The sequence below is a fragment of the Pimephales promelas genome, chromosome 11 (assembly GCF_988280905.1).
Source record: "Pimephales promelas chromosome 11, fPimPro1.hap1.1, whole genome shotgun sequence".
Taxonomy (NCBI): domain Eukaryota; kingdom Metazoa; phylum Chordata; class Actinopteri; order Cypriniformes; family Leuciscidae; genus Pimephales; species Pimephales promelas.
In genome coordinates this window covers 2,837,501-2,862,637 of record NC_142779.1, presented here as the reverse complement: position 1 = coordinate 2,862,637, position 25,137 = coordinate 2,837,501, and the positions used below count along the sequence as shown (strand labels likewise).

At 36.7% G+C, this 25,137-nt stretch overlaps 1 protein-coding gene across 1 annotated transcript in view; it reads right to left on the bottom strand.

Annotated features, from left to right (window-relative positions):
• The window catches only part of itga9 (integrin, alpha 9), a 98,966-nt gene that overhangs the window by 73,660 nt on the left and 169 nt on the right, over positions 1-25,137 (bottom strand). The window contains exons 1-8 of the mRNA XM_089116751.1: positions 24,894-25,137; positions 23,012-23,139; positions 13,142-13,248; positions 7,800-7,923; positions 4,510-4,577; positions 1,207-1,336; positions 1,040-1,125; positions 871-933 (exon numbers count right to left, since the gene is read on the bottom strand). The exon at positions 24,894-25,137 is cut by the window's right edge and continues 169 nt beyond it. Of these exons, the coding sequence (XP_088972877.1) occupies positions 871-933; positions 1,040-1,125; positions 1,207-1,336; positions 4,510-4,577; positions 7,800-7,923; positions 13,142-13,248; positions 23,012-23,139; positions 24,894-25,105 (918 nt within the window). The 5' untranslated portion in view covers positions 25,106-25,137. The remainder of the gene's footprint in view (positions 1-870; positions 934-1,039; positions 1,126-1,206; positions 1,337-4,509; positions 4,578-7,799; positions 7,924-13,141; positions 13,249-23,011; positions 23,140-24,893) is intronic.

Sequence of the window (25,137 nt, the reverse complement as noted above, 5' to 3'; positions counted from 1 at the left end):
AAGGAGGAAAAAACTACTCAATTTCATTTGCAGGCTCAAACTGAGCAAAACTGTGCAATTTGATGCAGTTAAATATATGGCCAAAAAAAAAATCATTATGATAGCTTGTAAAGTAAAAAAATGCTGGGTTGATTTAACAAATACGGACAAACCCAGCAATTGGGTGACATTTTTAAATGACATTTTGAACCCAATGTTTGAGTTTGTCCATATTTGACCCAAAAATGGGTTAAAACAACCCAGCATTTTTTAGAGTGAATGAGATCTTTATAACAGTATAGCAACTACTTATATAAATTGCATATAAATATCAGTGGCCACTCTGTATCTCCCAATAATGTCTCAGCTTAGTTATGATCAAATCTCTGTAGGTTTTATTGTGGGGGGGAAACACAGAATGCAATACAGTGATGGCAAATGTGTCTTATAATATTCATATTTTAACATGATTTTTCTAAAAAAATAAATAATAATGTAAGGATAATTAAGTAAACCTAAGTTGCTTCAGTCCAATAAGTGTCCATCTTGAAATATTACTAACAATATAAAAGTTATGTTTACTTTATAACAATCAGTTAGATACTAAAAGTATCAATCAGAGGGCATGAATAAGATTTGATTTAAACCAAAACTTTGATCATATTGACAATTTAGAGGCATCAAATGAGATACACTAGGGATTTAAAGGGTTAATGGGATTTTTATAATTCTTTTAATGATGCTTTTTTTGTTGTTGTTGTTTAAGGATCTCCACAGCCCCTGATCAACACATGCATTTGTACAGATTCTTCAAAACATGTATTTAATGTGGAACTATTCTATGAGTGATTAAATAAACATCTTACATTTGGACCTGAACATTATACCCACCATTTTCCCTGAGGCCTGAAAGATCTTCACAAGAGATGCTCCCTCAATTCTGAAGACGTAAACCTAAAACATGGATGACAGTGTGGTTTTATAATGTCAACGTTGGTGTAATGTAAACAGAACCTGGAAGCAATGATGCAATTTCTGAACACTGCGAGAAACCACCCACTTTTCCACCACCACTGTCTTGAGGTGCACCAGCTGCCACATCTATGGTATTTGGAGAGGAAAAGTGACCAGCAGTCACAGCATACCCTAAAAAACACAAATCTGTGAAGACTGACTGCAGCATGCAACGTTGAAGTAGTTATTAACATCCAAATAAGCAGGAATTACCAAGGTAGCTGTATCTATGAGGGTTCAGGTCGTCTTGATTAAGGTTGTAGTGAGTATTGGATGTCATGTTAAACACTTTGACTGTTCCGGTCCAGTAGTAAGAACCAGGTGCACCCATGATAACCAGTTCCTAAAAAACAATATCAATGGAGATCCGTTCAAAAAGACACATCAGCACATTTCCTTACAGCTGGAAAAAAGTTACATTTCAAATTATAGGAGAAGAACACAGAGCTGTCGGTGTGGCTTTGGTCAACCGAAAGCCACAAACCATGTTGTATTATCTGCTGGTAACCCAGCCGTGAGCTGAAACGGCAGCTGCTGTTCTTCTCTTTGATCACTCAATGGACTTCAAACTGGAGGAGAACTCAAGCCTCTCAAATGTTGAAATGCACCACATTGTCACACTCCAAATAAGACATTGCTTTATATACTGTACATGCCTGCCGCAATGGAGCACAACAGTATACTCTTATTCTATACATGAAGCATAGGGTTCTTTACTCAACTCCAAAGAATGACAAGAAAGAACCCTTTTGGCACAAAGGTTTTTTTATGGGCTATTATTCATTCATATATTACATTATTCTGCAATATTTTGTAGTTGTAATTAAATTATTGTTTATTAAACTGTTAATATCACATTTTAATCATGCTGATTTTTGGAGGAGATGGGACTCTTCGTGTGATATTGATTAACTACATAAAATGATATGAATATATACATTTTCTAGCCACTTTAAGATCATTCACATGCATTCATAAATACATTTTAGGGTCTTGATGTTTGTCAATAATATGAAATATTTAATTCCGGAAAGGACAAAACAATTGCTACTGAATGAACCCAAAAGGTTCCATATAGAACATTTTTCCTGGTTACAAAGAACCCTAAAAAAAGGGTTCTGTATAGAACCTTTTAGGGGTTCCAAATACGTAGCGCTGATAGAACCTTTAAAGGTTCTATATAGAACCTTTTCTTCTAAGAGTGGCATAAGAAGCAAACATCTCATTCAGTTTCTCCATAGAAAAATCTATTTTTTCGTGAAAGATTGTTAGGTAAAAAACAACTAAATGTTTAATTCCTCACATCAATAAAATTCAACATTAAGAAAATTCAGTGTTTGTAATCTCAATATTTGTATTTATGTATCGCAATATATAATAAAATAAAAATGTATAGATGTACACTGTTTAATTGGCAATGCTTAGAACTCTTGAAAAATCTCTTTGAAGAAAATGAAATGGAAACGTGGAACCGTAGCCATATATATATTTAAAAAAACGCACAATTTGGCATTAATGTTTAGCTCTGAATCCTTTTTCCGACACCCATTATCTCTGAGGATACAAATATAAAAGCTTGGGCACATGGAGAAGAATTAGGCTCTTTTACGCAGTTGTTTTGAGTTTTATCAAGCCACAAAAAGACACTCTCCACTGCTTTTTCCATTTCACAACGCATGACTGCTAAAAAACACACAAATGCTGTTCGACTGGGTCATTCCAGCCAAACATGTAAAAACACCGCCTCCAGCTGAGCCGACAGCATTCAATCGAGGAGGTTTTAGACATCTGTTTTAGCCACTTAAGGTCTAGATGGTCACATTCTTCCTAATGATAAAGAGCCGTTACCACCCAAACTACAAAGCAGCCGATGCAGATGCCATTCTTTACGGGTCAAGCCTTTTGGATTCCTCCAACACTGATCAGGTCAGCTTTAAAAGTATATAGTTAACACGCTCCGTTCCAAAATCTAGTGAACTACCATTTCTCAGCCATCTCTTAAAACACACCGTCTGATAAATGAATAACACCTCAGTAATCAGAACCACTCTGGACTGGAGTTTAGTTGAATCCAGTCATATTTGGTTTTCTTTTAAGAAAAACAAAGTGAAAAGGGTCAGAGAGTGAGCGATGATATTGATGAACCGTTGGGCATCACATCTGTCAGCCCGTGTTCTCGTATCTGATCCAAGCCTGGACTGCACGTTAACAGGTTGGCTGCACTTCATACAAAACACTGAAACGGTCAATGTGCAAAATGAAGAGCAAGTGGACAAACAACTTTCATGCAAACGTGTGCATCGCACACAAAAACTTTGAATTCGGTTCAAAAACTTGCAGGGATCTGTTAAACAGAGGCTATCAGGCCTGTCGAGCCAAGGACTGGAGTTTATGCAACCTTCCTCTTAAAGGGATAGTTCACATTTACATTTTTAAGAAAACCCATTTTAAAGAAAGTTCTCACGGCTCTTTCCCCCCATTCAATAGAAGCATATCTTGACTACAAGCAAAATTCAAAATTCCCATCTTGAAAAAAAACCTAAGAAAAATAACTAAAAAGTTATTGCATTATAAATTAGTACTGTATGCCAAAGTTTGTATGTTCTTACTCTAAATATCCTCAACGCTTTATTCTCCCTCAAACCGCAGTGCATTACCACCCGTGCTCCCTCTTATGACGTATAAAAAAAATCACAATAATTGAGTTTTTTTTCCCACAAGTGATTTCAAGTAAATAGGCACAAGTCCGAGTCAAGTCTAAAGTCACACGGAGCAAGTCTAAAGTCAAGTCGAGTCTTTTCAGAGATCTAGTCAAGTAAGTCTCAAGTCCAAAAAAATTGCGACTCGAGTCTGAGTTTCCCACCTCTGGAAAATAGTGTCATGGTATTATATTTTGGGGATTTGGTAACATGTTTTTTTGGACATCCTGGACATAATGTTTGCTGAATAAAGTCTAATCCATCACTCAGCTTGATTACTCTTAAAGGGATAGTTCACATTTACATTTTTAAGAAAACCCATTTTAAAGAAAGTTCTCACGGCTCTTTCCCCCCATTCAATAAAAGCATATCTTGACTAGAAGCTGTCAAGCTCCAAAAAGGACAAAATTGGACCATAACTGCAAAATAAAGTAGACTGTGCATATGACTTTTTAAAACTTCAGAAGTCATGTAATGGCTATAGTTAACGCTGATTCCCATCCTACACGACTACCATTCACATATGCAAATATTTAAATATTCAGATGCACATCAAAGTGTATTTTTATTGGTCTTGATAGCCACATATGGCAAACACAGATTGGGGAATCTGCTAAACATCTTCATTTGTGTTCCAAGGAAGGAAAAAACATCACAGGTTTGGAACGACATAATAAATAATGAGACATCTTTGGGTGAACCCTGGAAAATGAATATACCAATCACACTCTGTTAAATGTCAGTGTTCATACATGTAATCATGTAATCTGAGCGCCACACATGTGAAAACACATAATAAGCTCGTACTTCTACTGACCTCGGTGAAAACGCCTGCGATCCCGGCTTGGCACGAGCCATGTTCTTCCCCATAGGTCTTCTTATGGTCTGTGAGAGTGAGTAGGGGGAGAGAAAAAAAACATCAGACCACAAATGATTTCGCTGTAAGTCTGAGCCAGCATTTACTGGAGTTCTTCCGACATTCCATATGGAGTTAGTCAAAGTCCCAACTCCATCCAAGAGGAATCTGGGGGCCGAGAGACAGACTGAGAACGACCTAACACACAACAGCTCACACTCTGGAGGGCTTCGAGAACGGGGGGGATCGCTGTGCTCTCCGGTTACAGAAAATATTGGGCTTGGATCTCCCCATAATGCACTGCACACACATAAAAGGCCCCCAATACTAACTCACTGGAGTCGGGAAAAGATATGGAAGGAAATAAATAACTCAGGAGCCGAACACGGAAACGAATTCAGATCAAGAATTCGTGCGCCCTCCCTCGCTCCTTCCGCAGCAAATCAAAACATCTTGTAAAATACGACGAATCCTACTGGGACGATGAAATTCAATGCTGACGGAGGCGCTGAATTTAATATACTACAATAACATCTGTCAAATGTATGATATGCGATGGGGCGAGTGATAAACAGTGAGTGCAAGCGAAGTTTGATATTGACAGCTGTTGATTGGCACGTTCTCGGCTTAATACAAGTTTCTCAGTGTGTATAAATAAAGAGAAGAAAAAAACACTTTTGGGTGAAATGCAGAAGGAATACTGACATAAAGCAAAAGTGTTTTAATGACATTAACTGTGAATTTTGTTTTTGTTAAAATAAGTAATAAGTATTAAAAGAAAAAAAAATAAGAAAGTCAATATAATGCCACAAATTCAGGTAAATCTGATAAAGTGTTGAAACCTAAGCTTTTCTTGAACAAGCACATATTGTGATCTCTCATGGGTACATTTAACAGCTTTCACACATACAAAAAGGTGGGAGTAAGTCACTAAAGTCTCAAGCCAAGTCCAAGTCTTAACATTGCAAATCAAAGTCAAGTCAAGTCATTCTGTTGTAAGGGTCAAGTCAAGTCAAGTCGCAACTTAGTCATCAAGTCATACCAAGTCGCACACAGGCTAGATTTACACTTTTTTTTTTTTTTTAACTCTGGGACTTTTATTATTAATTTAGACACAGAGGGCTGATGGGTTACAAAAATAAATAAATTAACTTGTGTGTTATAAATAAAATATCTTTAAGGAGCACTTTAAATGCTCTAAAATAAAAATAAATTAAATGAACACAAGTAAACAAGAATTAATAAAACTTTTCCCATCTTGAAGAAAAATAACTAAAAAGTTATTGCATTATAAATTAGTACTGTATGCCAAAGTTTGTATGTTCTTACTCTAAATATCACGCTTTATTCTCCCTCAACCCGCACACACAGAGTGCATTACCACCTGTGCTCCCTCTTACGACGTATAAAAAATTACAATAATTGAGTTTTTTTTTTTCCACAAGTGATTTCATGTAAATAGGCACAAGTCCGAGTCAAGTCTAAAGTCACACGGAGCAAGTCTAAAGTCAAGTAAGTCTCAAGTCCAGAAATTTGCGACTCGAGTCAAGTCATATGACTCGAGTTTCCCACCTCTGGAAAATAGTATCATGGTATTATATTTTGGGGATTTGGTAACATGTTTTTTTGGACATGCATTCTGGACATAATGTTTGCTGAATAAAGTCTAAACCATCACTCAGTTTGATCACTCTGTCAAATTTAATCACATCTATAAAAGTTTTTGCTTACAGTACATAATACATGTGTGTATATGTGTGTGTATACAGTATATGTACACACACACTCCCACAAATATAATAATAATATATATATATATATATATATATATATATACATATATGAAGAGTTCAGATGCAAAAGCCTCTAAATGCCATTTGAAATTTTCTTCTAAAATGATCATTTTTATCAAGCTTGTATATTTAAGTTCAGTAATTTTACTTAAATGGCAATGAAGATTACCTATTAATTGTCATTTAAGTGAAATTACTGAACTTAAATATACAAGCTTGATAAAAATGGTCATTTTAGAAGAAAATTTCAAATGGCATTTAGAGGCTTTTGCATCTGAACTCTTCATATACACATATATTATGTAAACAAAAACTTTTGTTAGATGCGATTAATCGTGATGAATCAATTTGACAGCACTATATAAAGTCCAATATTTAATCTACATAACCCTGAATGTGTCCTCCAGTTTCCCAGGTGTTGTGCTCTGGTCATATTTCTCTCCAGCAGAGTCTGGAAATGTGCAGCTTCTTTTTGATTCTGGAAGTCTGATGCCATACAACATCACTCTGAGGTTTTGGAGGAAGTTCGGGAGCTATAACTCATTGTGAAGCCCGTTGAGAACATGTGCCACAATAAACAGTGTCATCTTTCCAACTTGTTCTGAGGGTTCAAGGCTCAGACTTGGCCATCATTGCTTTAGCCTGCTTTCAGTTTTGTGTTTGCTGGAAGAACTGAAGAACTTCTCCTACAATAGGGCTGGTTAGCACCCACTACCTCACGGTCATACATGGTCATACATATCCAAGATTCATAGACATTGCAATGAATCACCATACCACAACTGAACAATTTCAACTGACATGTATAAGCTAGATCAGTTTTTCTTTACTTTAGTCTGTTATGGCGCCTCTAGAAGCGACTCTGACCACACCGCTCATTTAGACGACCTGCTTCTACATTAATTGAACTGTGGTGCAATTATGGTAATACTTGGGGTTAGAAATGAATAACCTTAAGTATTATTCATAATAGCAATGTTTGCTTTAGCAATTGCCACTAACACATACTCTCACTACTGAAAAACAGGACAATAACAATCAATGATCTTGATATAACTAATACTCTCAATTAAACTTTCAAATCGCAAAGACCAGAGCTATTGGTGACTACAACAAAAATAATTATTTTCGTTAAATGAAATAAAGCTAAATAAAATAAATAAAAAATATTAGATTTTAGACATGTTTAAGTGCTAAAATTACTAAAAATAAAATAAAGAAAAATAAAACTGACAAAAGCACATAACAAAATTACTAAAACTAAATGTGAAATAAAAATAAATTACGGCTAAATAGAAAACAACACCAACAGCAACTAATAAAACTGGCAAAAGCACATCAAATTACTAGAACTTTAAAACGAAAATTGAAATGAAAACTGAAAATATCAAAATAAAATCGAATTAATTCAAAAAATTAAATACTATAGTAGTATATACAAATCAAGCGAGTCGATACCTTCATAACACGGTATGAGCGGCTGTGATTTGCCCTGCAGGGTGGCTGGGATGATGGAGCAGTATCCGTGCGGAAGAATATACTCCGATTCATAGTATACATTCTTCCAGCGGTGAGCGCAGGCCTGCAGACAATACAAGAAAAGGAAGAGGGAAGAGAGACATGAGTAGTTTGACGGTGTAGACAGCTCTTTTACTTTGACATGAATCACAGTTATAAGTACAACCCATTGACCACACTCTACATCCCGTACAGCCTCTTTCATTTTCATTTACTTAAATATGGCGTGTATCAGGTCTAAATTTGCATCATCATCATCATGCTAATTGCACCAAGAAACAAACAGGGTACACAGACAAAGATTCTTCTCTTTATTCCAATGCCAAACTAACTTCTGAGACAAAACCAGCAGGCCACGGCTGTGGATCTAATCTGTCCACTGAGAGGGGGTTGTTGGTTTTAGAAAGCTGAGCATCTTCATTCAAACATCTCTGATCTCTGGAACAACAGAAGCGCTCAAGGCTGTGAATCCAGCCAGAGAGCAGAGAGACTCTGAGAGAAAGAGAGAGAGAGAGAGAAAGCAAAAAGGTCATAGACAGAGGATGGTAACTAAAGTAGTTGCATTTCCTGAAGGAAATGCCCGAAGGAAGTTCTTGCAAAGGACGGATAGTGTTAAAGGATTGTTACAGAAACACTAAGAGTCCATGCATTCATATTTTTCTTAATATTTGGCTCAATTTTCCTCATGATCCTAACATAACAAAATTTCTTTTTTACGGTGATCTTGACGTCGCATTAAAGGGATAGTTCACCCCAAAATGTAAACTCCGTCAGTAATTACTCGCCCTCATGTTGTTCCAACCCCGTAATACTTTCGTTCATCTTCAGAACACAAATTAAGATATTTTTGATTAAATCTGAGAGCTGGATCACTTCTCATAGGCTTCTGAGGGATTGAAACTTGCTGGTCCAGAAAAGTTATTAAAGACATTGTTAAATTAGTCCGAGTGACTACAGTGGCTCAATCTTAAGTTTATCAAGTGACGAGAATACTTTCTGTGCGCAAAAAAAACAAAAGCAAAACAAGAATAATGACTTTATTCAACTGTTCATTTCACATGCATCACACACATGATCATCGTCGGCCAATAGTGAGCCTGCGTGTGACGTACAACACAGAAGCGCTGCGCTGTTACACTACTGAACTATCTCTATAGTTGAAATAGTTGAATAGTAAAGTCGTTATATTTGTTTTTGTTTTTTTTTTGCACACAAAAAGTATTCTCGTCGCTTGATAAACTTAAGATTGAGCCGCTATAGTCACTCGGACTATTTTAACGATGTCTTTAATAATTTTCTGGGCCGGCAAGTTTCAATCCCTTAGAAGCCTATGGAGGAGTGATCCAGCTCTCAGATTTAACCAAAAATATCTTAATTTGTGTTATGAAGATGATAGAAAGTGTTACGGGGGTTGGAACAACATGAGGGAGAGTCATTACGGACAGAGTTTACATTTTGGGGTGAACTATCCCTTTAATAAGATGTCAAGATCACCGTAAAAGAAAAATCATGAGAAAAATAGTAGCACAAACAAACTGTTCACACTTCAAAGCCTAATAATTGTGTTTGTGTGAGAAATAGAAACAGTGATACTTGTCTTAGCAAACACCACTAACAACTTTTAACGAATCATTATAAAAACAACAACATGATCAGGCAAACCCTGCCATCAACAATCTAAAACCTCTCTGTTTTGCTCATTAATACAGTCCTATAATCGTACGCCACAAACTTTCCTTTTCCACATTTTATCTAGAGTCAAATCCCTTGTCGAAAAGCTCAGGATTGTGAAGAGACCAAATTCCCTCCAAAACACGGTTCAGCTTCCTGTTTCTCCATCACAACAGCTCCTACACAGTCCATTGAGATAAACAACCAAGTTAAAGATATTACAGATTCATAAAAAATGCTCACACATGATGTCAGATGACTATCTGGCAGTAGTTTGTTGTGTTGAGAAACACTGCTACTCTGTTGGACAGTCAGAGCCTTATGCCTGCTACAGACTTTATGATTTCGGCAATCCGGCAAGATCATTACAAATCACACTGTACGTCATGGATCGAATAAACTCGCATGTAGACTGTACGATGATGACACGTATTGAATCGTAGGCTACGACAAATGAAAAGTCATCAGCATGCTCTAATGGCATTTTGGCAATTGTGGTTTTACTGTGCGATCAAAAAAGAGGAGAATATGGATGCAGTCATGGCTAGGGAAAAGAGGCCAACTTGGCATGCACACTTTGCAAATGGAGCTCGAGGTAATAGTTTTAAGTTTTAGCAACATTGTGTTGATCAATACGCCATTTCGTGTTGCATTTTTATTGGCTAGTCAGACGTAGGTTGTGGCAGCAAACACACTGTAAGATGATCATGCTAAATTTCAGACATTCTGACTATCTTTGGTCGCAAGATACGCAAGATAAGAGCCACGGTTTACAGAAAAAATTGGTCTTCATCATCTGGGACAGCCCAAATTAATACAATGTGTACCGGGCATAAAGCAGTTCGCTTTACTGTGTTGGCAGCTCTTTTACTTATCTAAACTCAAAACAATCCACATTTGATAACCTTAATGTCAATAAAACAGTCTAATGACAACCAAAGGAACAAACTCCAGCTTACTCCCTGGCAGCCGGCATTGGGAAACACAGGACAGACGTAATGAAACACGTAATGCTTAACTAAATCAGGAATGAGTCTGAGATGTGCATTTCCCCTCAGAGGCTCTGAGTCACCGTGGATCACGGGCTAATCATGTTTCTGCTCATGCTGAGAGCTGATTGGCTGAGTGAAGGCCAACACATCTGCCCAACAGCTCTCTTACATGCCTTACATGTAAACGTGACTGCCTTCAAATGCAGCTATTTGTTGCGGTGGGACACACACTGTAAACGCATGTATATGCATCTATAAAGCGCTTTCATGTTACGGTATACATTTGCTATGCACACAGCTTTCATTTGATCATTCAAATGTTTGGGATTGGTAAATACAGTAAAAACAGCAATATTGTTAAATAATATTATGATTTAAAATCTGAATGTAGTCTTTTCCTGGCTGTAATGCAAATCATTCCTCCAGTCTTCAGTGTCACATGATCCTTCAGAAATCGCTGTAATATGCTGATTTGAAGAAACTTTTCTTCTTATTATCAATGTTGAAAACAGTTGTGCTGCTTAATATTTTTTTCAGGATTATATGATGATTAGAAAGTTTAAAAGAACAGCGTTAACATTATAAATGTCTTTATCATTTTAATGTGTCCTACACTCTAAAAAATGCTGGGTCGTTTTTAGGGATGGGCAACGATTAATCGCGAATAATCGCATCCAAAATAAGAGTTTGTGTTTACATAATATATGTGTATGTAGTGTGTATAATTAAATTGTATATATATATATATAATATATATATATATATATATATATATATATATATATAAATAGCCACACTTGCATGTATATATTTAAGAAAAATGTATTATTAATATATCAAATATTTATATTTATATATAATATTAATTGTGAATAAATATATATAAAATATATCCATGCACACATTTCTTAAATATATACATGCATGTGTGGGTATTTATAAATACAAATTAATTATACACACTACACACACATATATCATGTAAACACAAACTTTTATTTTGGATGCGATTAATCGCGATTAATCGTTGCCCATCCCTAGTTGTTTTAACCCAATTTTGGGTCAAATATGGACAAACTCAAACATTGGGTTACATTTTGGGTCAAATATGGACAAACTCAAACATTGGGTTAAAAAAGTAATTTAAAAATGTAACCCAATGGCTGGGTTTGTCCATATTTGACCCAAAATTGGGTTAAAACAACCAAGCTTTTTTTTTTAGAGCGTAGCTGAATAAAAGCATTAATTTCTCTAAAACGATTAAGCATGCATATCAAGTTTATGGTGCAAATCGCTGACTGCAATCTCACCTCTGTGGTAAAATACACTATAATAAAAACACAGTTTCAGCTCTAAAATCTTATTGCATGAGCTACGCCACGTCTGCCACGTCTCCTGCCATTTAAAAGCATTTATACAGCCTTGCTTGCGTTGGTGTCTCTCTTGCACGTGGTTCTCCTGGACATGAGCCTGAATGCCCATTTGTTTAATCCGGTCCTGAATTGTATATACTAATCAACCGACCAAATTACCATCATTACAGCTACCACTATAACACGCCATCTCTCCTTCAACCTCTTTGATTTGGACATATCAGTGCTGTAAGTGTCCTTGCCTCTGTCAGACCACCCTGATCCTGCCTTCCTGTAAGACGCCCATCAAAACCCGGAGAACCCCACGACAGGGTTCTGCAGTTAAGACGTAACGAGGAGTCTGACCTCGAATCGGACCACCACGACACAATTCAAGCCTGAAGAGACCTGGAAACAGAGCAGATTGGTGCTGCTGACGTCTTGTTTGACTTGTTTGTCCATTTAGGGCATCTATTCTAGGGCTTCAGTTTGTCATCATGATAAAATGACCCTCACTTCAAACGCTCAGCTCCAGTCTTGCTTTCTCTTGATGTATGGAACAGCTGGAGTTTAACAATGCGGTCGTCGTGAAAAGATATTTGTAACAATGATGGCTTTAGTTTCTGCCCATGTTTTACAAGTCGATGTGGTTTGTATTAAACAAATGCTGAGATGGTTGAAAAATAGGTTGTTAAGAAAGAAAAAGTGGAACAACGAATAAAGTAAAGCATGATTGAGATTATTATTACCAAAAAAAAGTCTATTGTATTCAAACAAAACCCTTGCTGGCGAAAAGCATCAATTTCCTCTGATTCGTGATTTAACGTAACATCAGTTACGTTAAATCTGGAACATTTTTACCTGTTTTTCATCCTCGTTTCATTAAACTTTGAACAGGTTACTATTCTGTAAAATTTTAAGGCAATTGTGCTGCAAAAATCAGTCCTAAAACCCAGAAACTAGTTAATATTTTTGCACTTCTGGTTCATCCCCTTTTTTGTTTTCGATAAATGCCTTAAAGCGATCGTATTAGGCTTTAAAAAATTTTAATTTTTAAATACTATCTCATTTTTTTTTTGGTCATTTTCAGCAATAATCCAAAAGCCAATGGATAAATCCTATTGGCTTTTTGTCGAGGGAATCAGGGTTATGATTGGCCTACAAAGAAACGTCACCTCTGCATTGCTTCAAACACAACTCATCCGATCAGAATTTAGAGTCACAGTTGGAAAACAATGGTTGTTTTCTGTGTTTAAACGAAACATACCAGAATTTTGCCGTTGGTTTTGTCCTGTCGAGCGAGACTGACCCCCATCCACTCGTTGTTCCTGTCGCCTTGACACGTCTTCCCGCAGGACTCCCTCTGCTTATTTCCTAGAGTAAAGAATGACAACGTTACTGTAGCCAACAGAGAAACAAACATCTCTGTCTGCAAAGAGAAATGCAATAAAACCACCGGCAGCCTGAAACAAGACTCAGACAGAAAATTTGAGACAATGCTTAAATACAAACAATGCTGCTACAGATGGAACAAAAGAGTTTGTGTTAGTAAGAGGAGTTCAACACAAAACATTTGAAATGTGAAACTCATCAAATATGAATATGAAAGTGTACTGTATGAACTCATTCCAATACTCACAATGCTGGTGTCCAACTGCTCTACTTGGGAATCATAATGTCTAGACTAGGCCTGTTCCCTAAAAGTCAATTAAACGTTAAAGGTAAAACTTCTAGTCGACCACAATTGTATTAGTCGCAAAATAAAAAGAGTCACAAAGTCCGTGAGGACGTTACCGGTGTTATTATGTTAAAGGACTAGTTCACTTTCAAAAAAACTTTTGCTGATAATTTACTCACTAATTTACTTCTTTTCAGTGGAAAAGAAATTAAGGTTTTTGATGAAAACATTCCAGGATTTTTCTCAATATAATGGACTTCAATGGGGTCCAAACGGTTCGGGGCTTTAAACGATTCAAATGTTCAAAGGGCTTTAAACGATTCCAGACAATGAATAAAAGACTTATCAAGCGAAATGATCACTCAATCATTTCGTTCGTTGAATAAACCAAATGACACGAAAAAAGATTCGTTCATTTTGATAAACGAGTCACGAACGTGCATCACAGAACAGAGCGAGGCGACCATTTGAGCTTATAAAACTTAAACTTTGTTGTTATTTATTTATTAAATGAGCTTGATAAGACTCTTATTAATCGTCTGGAATCGTTTAAAGCCCTTTGAACAGTTTGTAGTTTGCACTGAAACTCTCATTTCTACCTTGAACCATTTGGACCCCATTGAAGTCCATTATATGGAGAAAAATCCTGGAATATTATCATCAAAACCTTAATTTATTTTCGACTGAAGATTTTATGAAACAAATTCAATTTCAGGTAAAAGCTGCTCTACAGAAGACAATACATTCATTATTCAGCTCAATTCAGTTCAATGTGTATTCAATTAATTTCAATAACTATCAATGTTGCAAAGTTCATAAATTATGAAACAATTAGTGTAAAAAGCTGCTCTAAAAATCCTCGAAATGTTATGATTAAAAAATTATGAAAAATGAATTATGAAAACTAATGCTGGTGGCTATTGTCTATTTGGGGTTTTTTATTAGTGTCCAGAAATGGAGGATTTATGAGCACAGGCGTGTTATTCCTGCAGGGAGTTTATCTAAGCATAAGGGTCGACTTTAATGTTTATCTATGAGCGTTGAGCTACAGTGGCCCTGTGAGGGGCAAACTGTGATTGTCCGCAGGAAGAGAGTGATGGCTCCCGGGACTGCGGCTGTTTTCTTTGGCTCTGGTTATTTTCTCAGCAGACTGACAGCATCGGCTCAGAGACTTCCAGACTTAGGCTGCAAAATGCCCAATTGAACTCGGATGTCTGTTCTACTCCCACCCAGTTTTGGTATGAATAAATGAAGCAATACATATTAAAAAAATCACACCAGTCTACTGTCTACCAGTCTAATCTACTACCAGCACTTAAAAAAAAAAAATGAAGTGAAAATGAATGAAATTTATGGTAAAAATGGCATCTGTGGTTGCCAGAACTTTATTGTAAAAATACGGTAGCAACATTTTAGTTTTTAAAGATTTAATATAAAACACATATTTCATTAACTAGTAGGGATGTGACGGTGAGGCTATTTTCTCACCGGTTAATCGACGTTTGACAACACCGGTAATACCGGAGTCACCGGCGGGGGCATTTAAATCGCTAATTTAAAGGGATATTCCACTCATTTTACCACTCCCCCAGAGTTAAACAGTTGGGTTTTACCGTTTTCGAATGTATTCAGCCGATTTTTTTTTTATATTTAGAAGAGTATCAGTAACCAGACAGTTTCTGGTCTCATTGACTTCCATAGTATATATTTTTTCTACTATGGAAGTCAATGGGACCAGAAACTGTCTGGTTACTGATATTCTTCTAAATATCATAAAAGCGGCTGAATGGATTTGAAAATGGTAAAACTCAACTGTTTAACTCTGGGGGAGAGGTAAAATGAGCCTATTTCCAAAAATTGGTGTTGTCAAACATCGATTAACTGGTGAGAAAATAGCCTCACCGTCACATCCCTACTAGTTAATGAAATATGTAAAACACGGTAAAACTCAACTGTTTAACTCTGGGGGAGTGGTAAAACTGAAAAGGTAGAACTGTTTTGTTATTTTGCCCTGAATATGCGCTAGTTTCAAAACGAAACAAACTTTCACATTTAAATTAGCATTAATTCATCCTTCGCTTGGAGTTTGATCGACAGACATGTGATCTGACCAATCAAATCCACCATTTTTGTCCGACAAAGCAGTCAGGAGAGTTAGTCGGTGGAACTTGGCTTTATCAGGCAATCTGTCACGACACATTAAAGAGCCACAAAACGGTTATTGTTTAATTTCTTTGACTGACCAAATTTGAAAGTTGAGACTTTGTTAATGTTAATCTTGTTAATCTTGGACTACATTGGCCACCGTAGGAGTTAAAACGAAATCGGAATTGAGAGGAACAGAAACTAATATTCACTGGATGGTCATATACCTTTTCACCACTAGATGGGGGTAAAAATCACACAGTGTAGCTTTAACATTATAAAAGTCTTTACTGTCACTTTTTATAAATCCCTGCTGAGTAAAACTTAAGGAATTTTGAACGTACAGTAGATATAGGACCATGGTCGACTAGTCAAGTTTTTGTCTCGGGTGGTTCATAAGCTAGTATTTTCAGCAGCTATTACACGAAATCTTGTCAGAAAACGACCTTTTACCTCCTAAACAGCAGCCAGTTTGTCAAAAGTGTGACAAATGGTTCTAATCACGCCTTGTTTGACTTGTTTAAAGTTAATGCTTTTGCCCCTAAAGCTGCGAAGCATCCAAAGCACACAAAGACGAGCGCCAGATCTCGAGTTAGGAGGAAAAATACAAACTGTCAAAAACCAAGATGAAGTTTGCTTGGGATATGGACGAAACATTATTTTCAGCAATTAGCAGCGAAGCACCATCCAAAAAACACTACTCATCGAACACAGATATGTTTCACGGGTTCAAGACTGCAGGAAAACCGCAAGAAGAATTCCCTTGGCCGTCGCTTCAAATGAGAGGGCGCGAGGAATGTTCCTCAGACTATAAACATCTCATCACATCACCGACCCCGGTTCCCCCGGCTATCTCCGTAACAGACGTGTTTGTTTTCTCATCTGTGCGGGTCCCGAATGCTGTGTTCTTCTGGTTGTGAACCGCTCAGCGAGGGGATGGCCTTCTCTCTGAAGAGAAGAAATGAGATCTGGAGTGACAGAGCGTGAGGCCGGAGTGTGCTGGTTGGTTAACTGATAACTGAAGGAAAACAAATGCGCACGCTATCTCTACTTTGATCGTCACGGTAAGCGTTGGTCAACAGAGAATTAGGATCTTTTTAACACTGTGCAATCAAAACCACTGCCAATAATAGCTCAATCCAATAGTTGGCATTAGCATATTGCTTGGTGCGTGGTGTAGGTAGTCATCTCACTAGCAACTAGTACACAGTATACCAGAGATGTATAGTAACGAAGTAGAACTACTTAAATACTGTACTTAAGTACTAAAATGCTGTATAGAGTATTGTTTTTTCTCATACTTCTACTTTTACTTCAGAAGATATTTTCAATGAATTTAATACTTTTACTTCGATATTTTTTTTTAATATATTCTGCTAGTTACAATTATAAAAATTGTACGAATCATTCGTTGAAACCCTTATGAAAAAGAAGTTTATTCAAGTGTGCCATTAGTATACTTCTTTTAAACTAAAAATAAGAAAGTATACTTTCAGTTTTTTTCCTGCACTTCTCAGAAGTATACTATATGTACTTCTCAGAAATTACACTTAAGTGTACTTGACTTATACTGAGAGAAAAGCAAGTATATTTGTCCTGTTCTTGTACTCAATCTTTTGATCCAGAAATACTTAAAAGTATAATTAAGTATTCAAAGTATACTTGTATAAGTATTACAGTAAACTACTAGTATACCCATAAATTCACTTGCAGTACACATAATTGTGTGTACTAGTTGTGCACTTACTGTTACACTTATAGTACACTTAAACATATATTTTTGTGTACTAAAAGTGGGCCAATTTAGTCCCAAGCGGTATTAAAATAGTACACTTACAAGTTTACTACTAGTACATATGACATACATTAGTATACTTACTACATAATGTATACTTAAAAATATATTTGAACATTACTTACATAAAATGAACTTAAAATATATTTCTTTTTCGTAAGGGAAGTTGGCTTTCATGCTGCCTAAATCACACGCCAGTTTTATAGGGTAATGGTATTGATTGACACACACATTGACAACTAATGCAGGGGTTGCCCTGCAATGAATTTTTTTTTTGGCAGCCGCCAAAGCAAATTTGGGTCCCACTTTATATTAAGTGTCTTTAAGTACTATGTACTTACATTGAAATTAATAATTTGATACAATGGACTTATTGTGTTCATGCATGTTTTTACATTGTACTTATATTTGGAAAAATACTAGCATGTAATTACAGCTATAATTAATTTATGTAATTACATTTGTAATTACACAGTTGACCCTTCCCTTACACCTTAACCTACCCTTAAACCGACCCATACCACACACACCTGTCCCTAACCTTACCCATATCACACCTCAATAGCAGCAAAAGTGTTTTACAAAACAACAGGAACACAATAATACGTTGTACTTATTTTTCGATGTACAGTAAGTACATAGTACTTAAAGCCACTTAATATAAAGTGGGACCACAAAGGGTCTTGAATACTTTAGTACTTCTACTTAAAGAGCACCTCAACTTCTACTCAAGTCACTTTTTTGATAGTCCGCGTTTCTAGTACTTTATACATCTCTGCAGTATACAATACAATAGCTCATTCAGTGCAAAAAAACCCTCATCACACAGACAATTAACTGACTCTATTACTCTAAATAAAGGCCGTAAATGCTCTTCCTGTATATGTCTTTGAATGGGCTTTGTGTTGCTTGAAAAGGAAATTACTGTATTTGATGAAGCTAATGTCATTCTAGAAAGTGGAGAATTACCTCCCATAACGACAGTTGGAACGTATTTCACTTTACCAGTGATGAATGCTGTAAAAATAGTTGAAAAGATCTTCAGTACACAGCACTAAATATGCTTGCAATTATCAAGATCAAGACCATTTTGGAACCAATACGTTGTTTTGTGTCTCCAAGTGGATGAGTAAATGTCTAGTCATGGCATTGTGTATATTGTCTGACCCCGTCCCCAAGAGTCTTAAAACATTCTTCCTAAATTGACAACAGACATTCATAATACGTTTTTAAAGAAATAGTTCACTAAAAGTAAAAAAGAAACCTGCCCTAATTTACTCACCCTCGTGTCATTTCCTTCTTCTGTGGAACAATTATATTCTCATTCACCTTCTTACATAGTGCGTTACACAAAAACTGATTGTTTCAAAGCAATTTTGCGGTGATAAACTGGAAAATAGCAATCAATGATGCAAACAGGATTAAAGGGGTGATGAACTGAGAAATCAAATTGTCCTTGAGCTTTTGACATCTAAGAGGTCATCATTTTATAATAATATCCTGTAAGTTTCAGAACTGAAAACGTCCTTGTTAGTCCAATAAAAGCTTTTACTAACACCAGGCTCAGCAAACGAAAAGTGGGGAACTATGACGTCAAAGAGGATAAAACCGACCCCCGCAGAAGAAGATCAACGCCTACTTCAACACGGACGGTTTAGCCCCGCCCACCGATTCACGCATTACACGCATACACTCTAAAAAATGCTGGGTTGTTTTAACCCAATTTTGGGTCAAATATGGACAAACCCGAAATGTTGGGTCAAAAATGTAATGTAAAAATTTAACCCAACGGCTGGGTTAGTCCATATTTGACCCAAAGTTGGGTTAAAACAACCCAGCATTTTTTAGAGTGTAGCTACATTAAATTACATAGATGCCTACCTCGTGATGAGAAACTGGATCGAGCTACCGAGCAATACAGAATATTGTGCAGTGCCTGGTTGTGGAAGAAGACAGTCGCTGCATAATCTTCCTCTGGTTTCCAAAAGGTTAGATTGTTAGTAATAGATTGTTAATAATAGATTAATATATTGTTTTGTAAACAAGACTGGATTTGCAGACCGATTAAGAGTAAAGAACGGTCTAGATTGGATCCGACAGGAATGGTGCAAATGGGTCGAACATCATTCCGGTTGCCATTTTACAACATTGGACGTTTTCAAAACAATTTCCCCCACATGCACCGACGGGTGAGTCGAAACTCATTATAATATGCGAAACTGTTCTCCACTCACAGCAGTGGGCGTTTACTTCCAAGTCTTCAGAGCGAGACGCCCATAAAAACCCAGCGTTTTTCAGCTAGGCTCAAAACTAGGGTAGAAAATAGCCTATTATTTATTCATTTTGATGTTTTTGAATGCAAAAACCAAGCGAACGTCATAAGCTGACCTCAGACAACAATATAATCAAATTTAAAAAGCCAGTTCATGACCACTTCAAAGTTTGCAAAGTTAGCCTACACGATCACTCCAGCAGGAGTTCTTCTCTATATCAGTGACAGTGTTTCTGAACTCCCGTCGAACGAACACGTCACAGTATTCCTCATTTAAATAATTAATACGCAGGATAAAGGGGCGGGGCCTGGTTGAGTTAGTTAGTACTGTGTTAAAAATGGCGGTTATGGTAAGGGGAGGGGCATTTCCCAAACACACTCAAAGAGCTTGAGCAATCACAACACATTGGTGCAGTTGACCAATCAGAGCACAGAAGGAGGGGCTTCATGGAGACAGGAAGTAAACAGATCGTTACTGACAGACTGGGAAGAGAGGAGCCGGAATCAGTGTTGTAGTACTCGAGACTCGGACTCGTCTCGGACTCGGTCTCGAGACCATATTTTAATGGTCTTGGTCTTGTCATGGACTCGTGTGCATTTGGACTCGGAATTGACTCGTAGTCGAACATTTTTTTTTTAGGACTCGGACTTATTCCCGAGTCCACTCGAGTTCAATTCAAAAATATTTTTCATGATTATTAATGTATGTTAATAAAATATTTCTTTAAATTGATTGACACGCCCAGTGATTGGTGATTTTCTAGTGCGCAACTGCGCATGACAAATTGTAATAAAATTACTTTTAACACCACCTACTATGTGGCCGTTTTACCCTAAACTGATCATATTTTTTAAACTCTAAGTAAATTTAAAAGTAAATTAGGTAATAAACCCTCACTGGTCTCGGTCTCGACTCGGACTCGACTCTCTCTGGTCTCGGACTCGAGTGAGGTGGTCTCGACCACAACACTGGCCGGAATAATGTACATTGTAAAAAATAATGTGTTTTGAACATTCATGCATGAAAACCTATTCTAGTAGAGCCTCTTTGCAAAAAGGACATAATATGTCCTCTTTATCTGACTCTAGTTTACCTCATATCAGTAGCAATATTTCTCGAGGGGGGCCTCTGAGGGGTCTTATCCCGTATGATTGATGTGAACTCAAAGCTGGGGCCCCAGGCCCGCTGACACGCCTCATGTGTGTTCCTTCAGTAAGACCCAGCGTAGGCAGAAGTGTGCGCATTACAGCCACATAAACCACTCTCATCTCTCCACCACAAGAAAAGAAGAGAGATTCAAGAGATTTCTACACATCGGGTCCTTGGCACGGCCGATCGGAAAATATTAGCCAAACCATTCATCACTTCTATCAAAATACAGCAGGAGCCAGACAGAAAATGCTACAGACATTTTAACTGATTTCACACAGTAATATTAATAATGTTCAAAAAGAAAACGCTTTTAAGAGACAGCTGTCTATCACATAAACAAGCTCATAGTATGATGCATGTTTACAAAAGGAAAAGCGCAAATCTACCGCTATCAGTGCTGAACATATCTGTGAAAACAGCCCTGTGTTTTATTATAACTGAAGAGGATGAAAACAAGGCTGCTAAAACATTCATCCAGGCAGGTTTTCAAATATTGACCGGTCCAAATTCCATGTTTAACTTCATGAGCCATTTCAGGGGTAAAGTGGTTTGGGTTTAACTACCCATGTAAAACAGTTTGCTCAGTGATTTGACTGCACAGATGTCACACTTCTAACTGTTTTGTACTTGGGCTGGTGCTGTCAAACACAATCACACTTGACACTCGCGCAGAAACACTGTTTCACTTCCCCTTTTTACAAGTTCCAAAGCATATGGTTCTCTTACTAAATTATTCAACATTGACATATAGCGCTTTTTCAATGATATACGCATTGTTTCAAAGCAGCCTTACAGAAAAACATTATGTTAATGATCATAATATCTTCATGCCTTAGTCACATTTAGTATATAAGAGCTGGGCGACAATATAGTTTACGTTTTGTGACGATACAAGCAATCAAGCAGTTGAGATATGTGCTACATAATATATATATCAGCCTACTGTATATATGCAGACATATTTATATACGCTGGACATACTTATATAGATCTTTATATGAAGAGCTGAGTTATAATATGAAAAAAAATCAGGCAGTTGAGACTTGCTGTATATGTGAATACGGTTTGTATGCAGATAAAGCTGGATATAATTTATATTCAACTTTGGATGGATGGATGGAGATAATACAATGATGTAAACAAACACGCAGCCACGATTTGCTATGAAGATTAGCTATAAGTACGTGTAAGTACGTTATACTGCATGTATGCAGGTAAAGTAGGATGTATTATCCAAATTTTAATATTTTGCTAATACAGTTTACATTTTTTCAAGCAGATGAGACATACTATATGGTACAGTTTATAACACTCAATATGATTGTACTGTATCTATCCAAGGTTGGATAAACATATAGTAGTACATTATTATCAAATTATTAGTTTGTTACACTCTAAAAATGCTGGGTCGTTTTAACCCAACTTTGGGTCAAATATGGACAAACTCAGTCATTGGGTTAAATGTTTTAATTACATATTTAACCCAATGTTTGGGTTTGTCCATATTTGACCCAAAGTTGGGTTAAAACGACCCAGAGTGTATGTGGTGATACATTCTAAACCCAACCTGAACCCAAATTTGGGTCAAATATAGACAAACCCAAATGTTGGGTTAAAAATGTCATTTCAAATTTTACCCCAACTTCAACTTTCGACTGTACATTTTTAACCCAACATTTTGGGTTGTCCATATTTGACCCAAATTTGGGTTGAAACAACCCAGCATTTTTGTATTAACTGCTTTCCCATTGTCGAGCCGAACGTGCATCATATACACACTCACACATACTGTACATTACACAAACTTTTATGTTAGATGTGATTAATCGATTTGACAGGACTATACTACCTGTACTGTATACACTCTAAAAATGCTGGGTTGTTTTAATCCAACTTTGGGTCAAATATGGACAAACCCAAAGTTGGGTTAAAAATGTAATAAGAAAATGTAACCCAATGGCTGGGTTTGTTCATATTTGACCAAAAGTTGGGTTAAAACAACACAGCAATTTTAGAGTGTATATATAGTTTGTTTTGTGAAATTTGATATCAGTGTGAGTTTGGGATGTTTGTGAGACGATGCGAGATACACACCTCTGCCGAGGTCCATCTCAGTGCAGCGTTGCTCTGGGTTGTTGCGGATCCGGCACTTGTACACGGCTCCGGGTGACTGAACTGAACTACTGAAAGACGAGTTTGCTCTGGGAGCCCCAACCACAATCCTACAAACATCAGGAGGAGAAACACATCACAACACAGCCTCTGAGGACACAACAGTCAATTCATACAGTTTTTGGTCATTGTAAAGGGGAAATAAAACTAATATTCTCTGTAGGTTTGTTTCTTTTATCTGAAAGTGTGACTAATAAGAATGCCTAATGATTGAATTGGACTGGAGGAGGTTTCGCCTTGTCACACTGTCATGGTTTGGCTCTTCAATTCAGTGATGTAAGCTCTACATCATTATCTCCACCGAAGCAAAAGGCAATGATTTGGGTGCTAGCCAGTGTTTCCCTTTCAAATTTAGGACAGATTTTGGAAGAAAGGCTTAACATCTGTGCAGTCACAAGAGAATTTATGAAAAAGTTGCATGTTTGAAATGAATTGGCAAAAGTCGGTTGTAAAAGTAAGAGCAAACATGCATTACAGCGCTCATGTTACAGTGCATTTAGTATGGTACGAGCTGTTAATGCTAAAGAATGTAATGTGATTAAGTGTGACTATTTTGTGGTGCTGCTTGTGATTGGTAATCATTATACTGTATATTAGACAACAAAAACATCAAAAAAAGTGTGATTCTCCCTCAAATGCATCATCATTTTTGCTCAGTGACTTCTTTAATCAACCCGGTTTGAAAGTCAATTGTATTGATGAAATCGGTTTAAATCACCTAATGCAATAAAATTCACATTTTAAGTATTCCAAAAATTGAATTCAAATTCACCATTTATGCACCCTCAAGTTGTTCCAAACCTGTAGCTTATTTCTTCTGTTTAACACAAAGAATGTTAATCAAACAGTTTAGTGTAGCCATTGACTTCCATAGTAGGAAAAAAAAAAATACTATGGATGTCAATGGGGTCCATCAACTGTTTGGATACCGACATTCTTCAAAATATCTTCTTTTGTGTTCAGCAGAACAGAGAAATTCATGCAGGTTTGGAATAAGGGTGATTACAGAATTTTCATTTTTTGATGAAATTTCCCTTTAAAGGTCGACAATTTTTTGAAGCCACATTGGCAATCCAAAAGCAAGATAAAGCAAAATAAAATAAGACCATTCATGCAGAATATGTAAATTATTTAAGTTTCACTTTGGCGCTAAACGACGTCACGTTAACGAATATTAAATACACCGCGACAAAAGATGAATACTTTAATTAACTCATTATTTCTCATCTTATTAGATATTTATTTAAGACAAAACTTTATTTAAAATGTCTTTAAGGTAGTATAAATTTGACATACTGTGCTAGGGGCGACAATAATGCTATTCATCGACTTTTAAAACAAACGGGCGGCTAGTCTGTTAAAGTAGGCCTACGTAGTTTCTTAATATAACATTAAGGGCACTTTAGTGACCACAAAAGTTCACTTAAAAAGAAGTTAGCAGCTTAAAAAGTGTGGTTATTTTTTACCTGGCGCAACTACAGAAGTGACGTTTGCATGAGGAGGTATCCATGGCAACCGAAGGGCGCTCGAGCGCTTCCGTTAGGAAATAACGGGACGTCCTGTGGTTGTTTATTATGGGCATACTTAATTATAGGTTTAAGCATAAGTTTTAACATTTTGTTTTTTAATAACCTCTTTAAGACCTGGCTTTGACTTACTATTCTAGAAGTTGGGTTGCGCGAGACAAACATACTTTAAAAAGTTCATTTGTAGACATTGAACCCCTTTAAAATCATTGTACAATTCGCATACTGCAAAACAAGACTCATAACCAACTATTTAAATCTGTATTGGATGAACTCACCAGCGTGTGTTGTCATGGACGTGCTCCAGGACTGAATATCCAAAAAACGTCGCATCTGGTCCCCGAAACACCAGGGGATGTTGCAAGTCAATGTTAAAGGAATAAGCCAACGAAACAAAACACAAATACACAAAAACATCCAAAGCGCTTCTTTTCCGTGTAGAAAGTTCCGTCATTCTGTTTTGCATCCTCAGTGCTGAAGCCAATTTCATGAGAACTTTATAAAAGCAATTAAATCTGTATA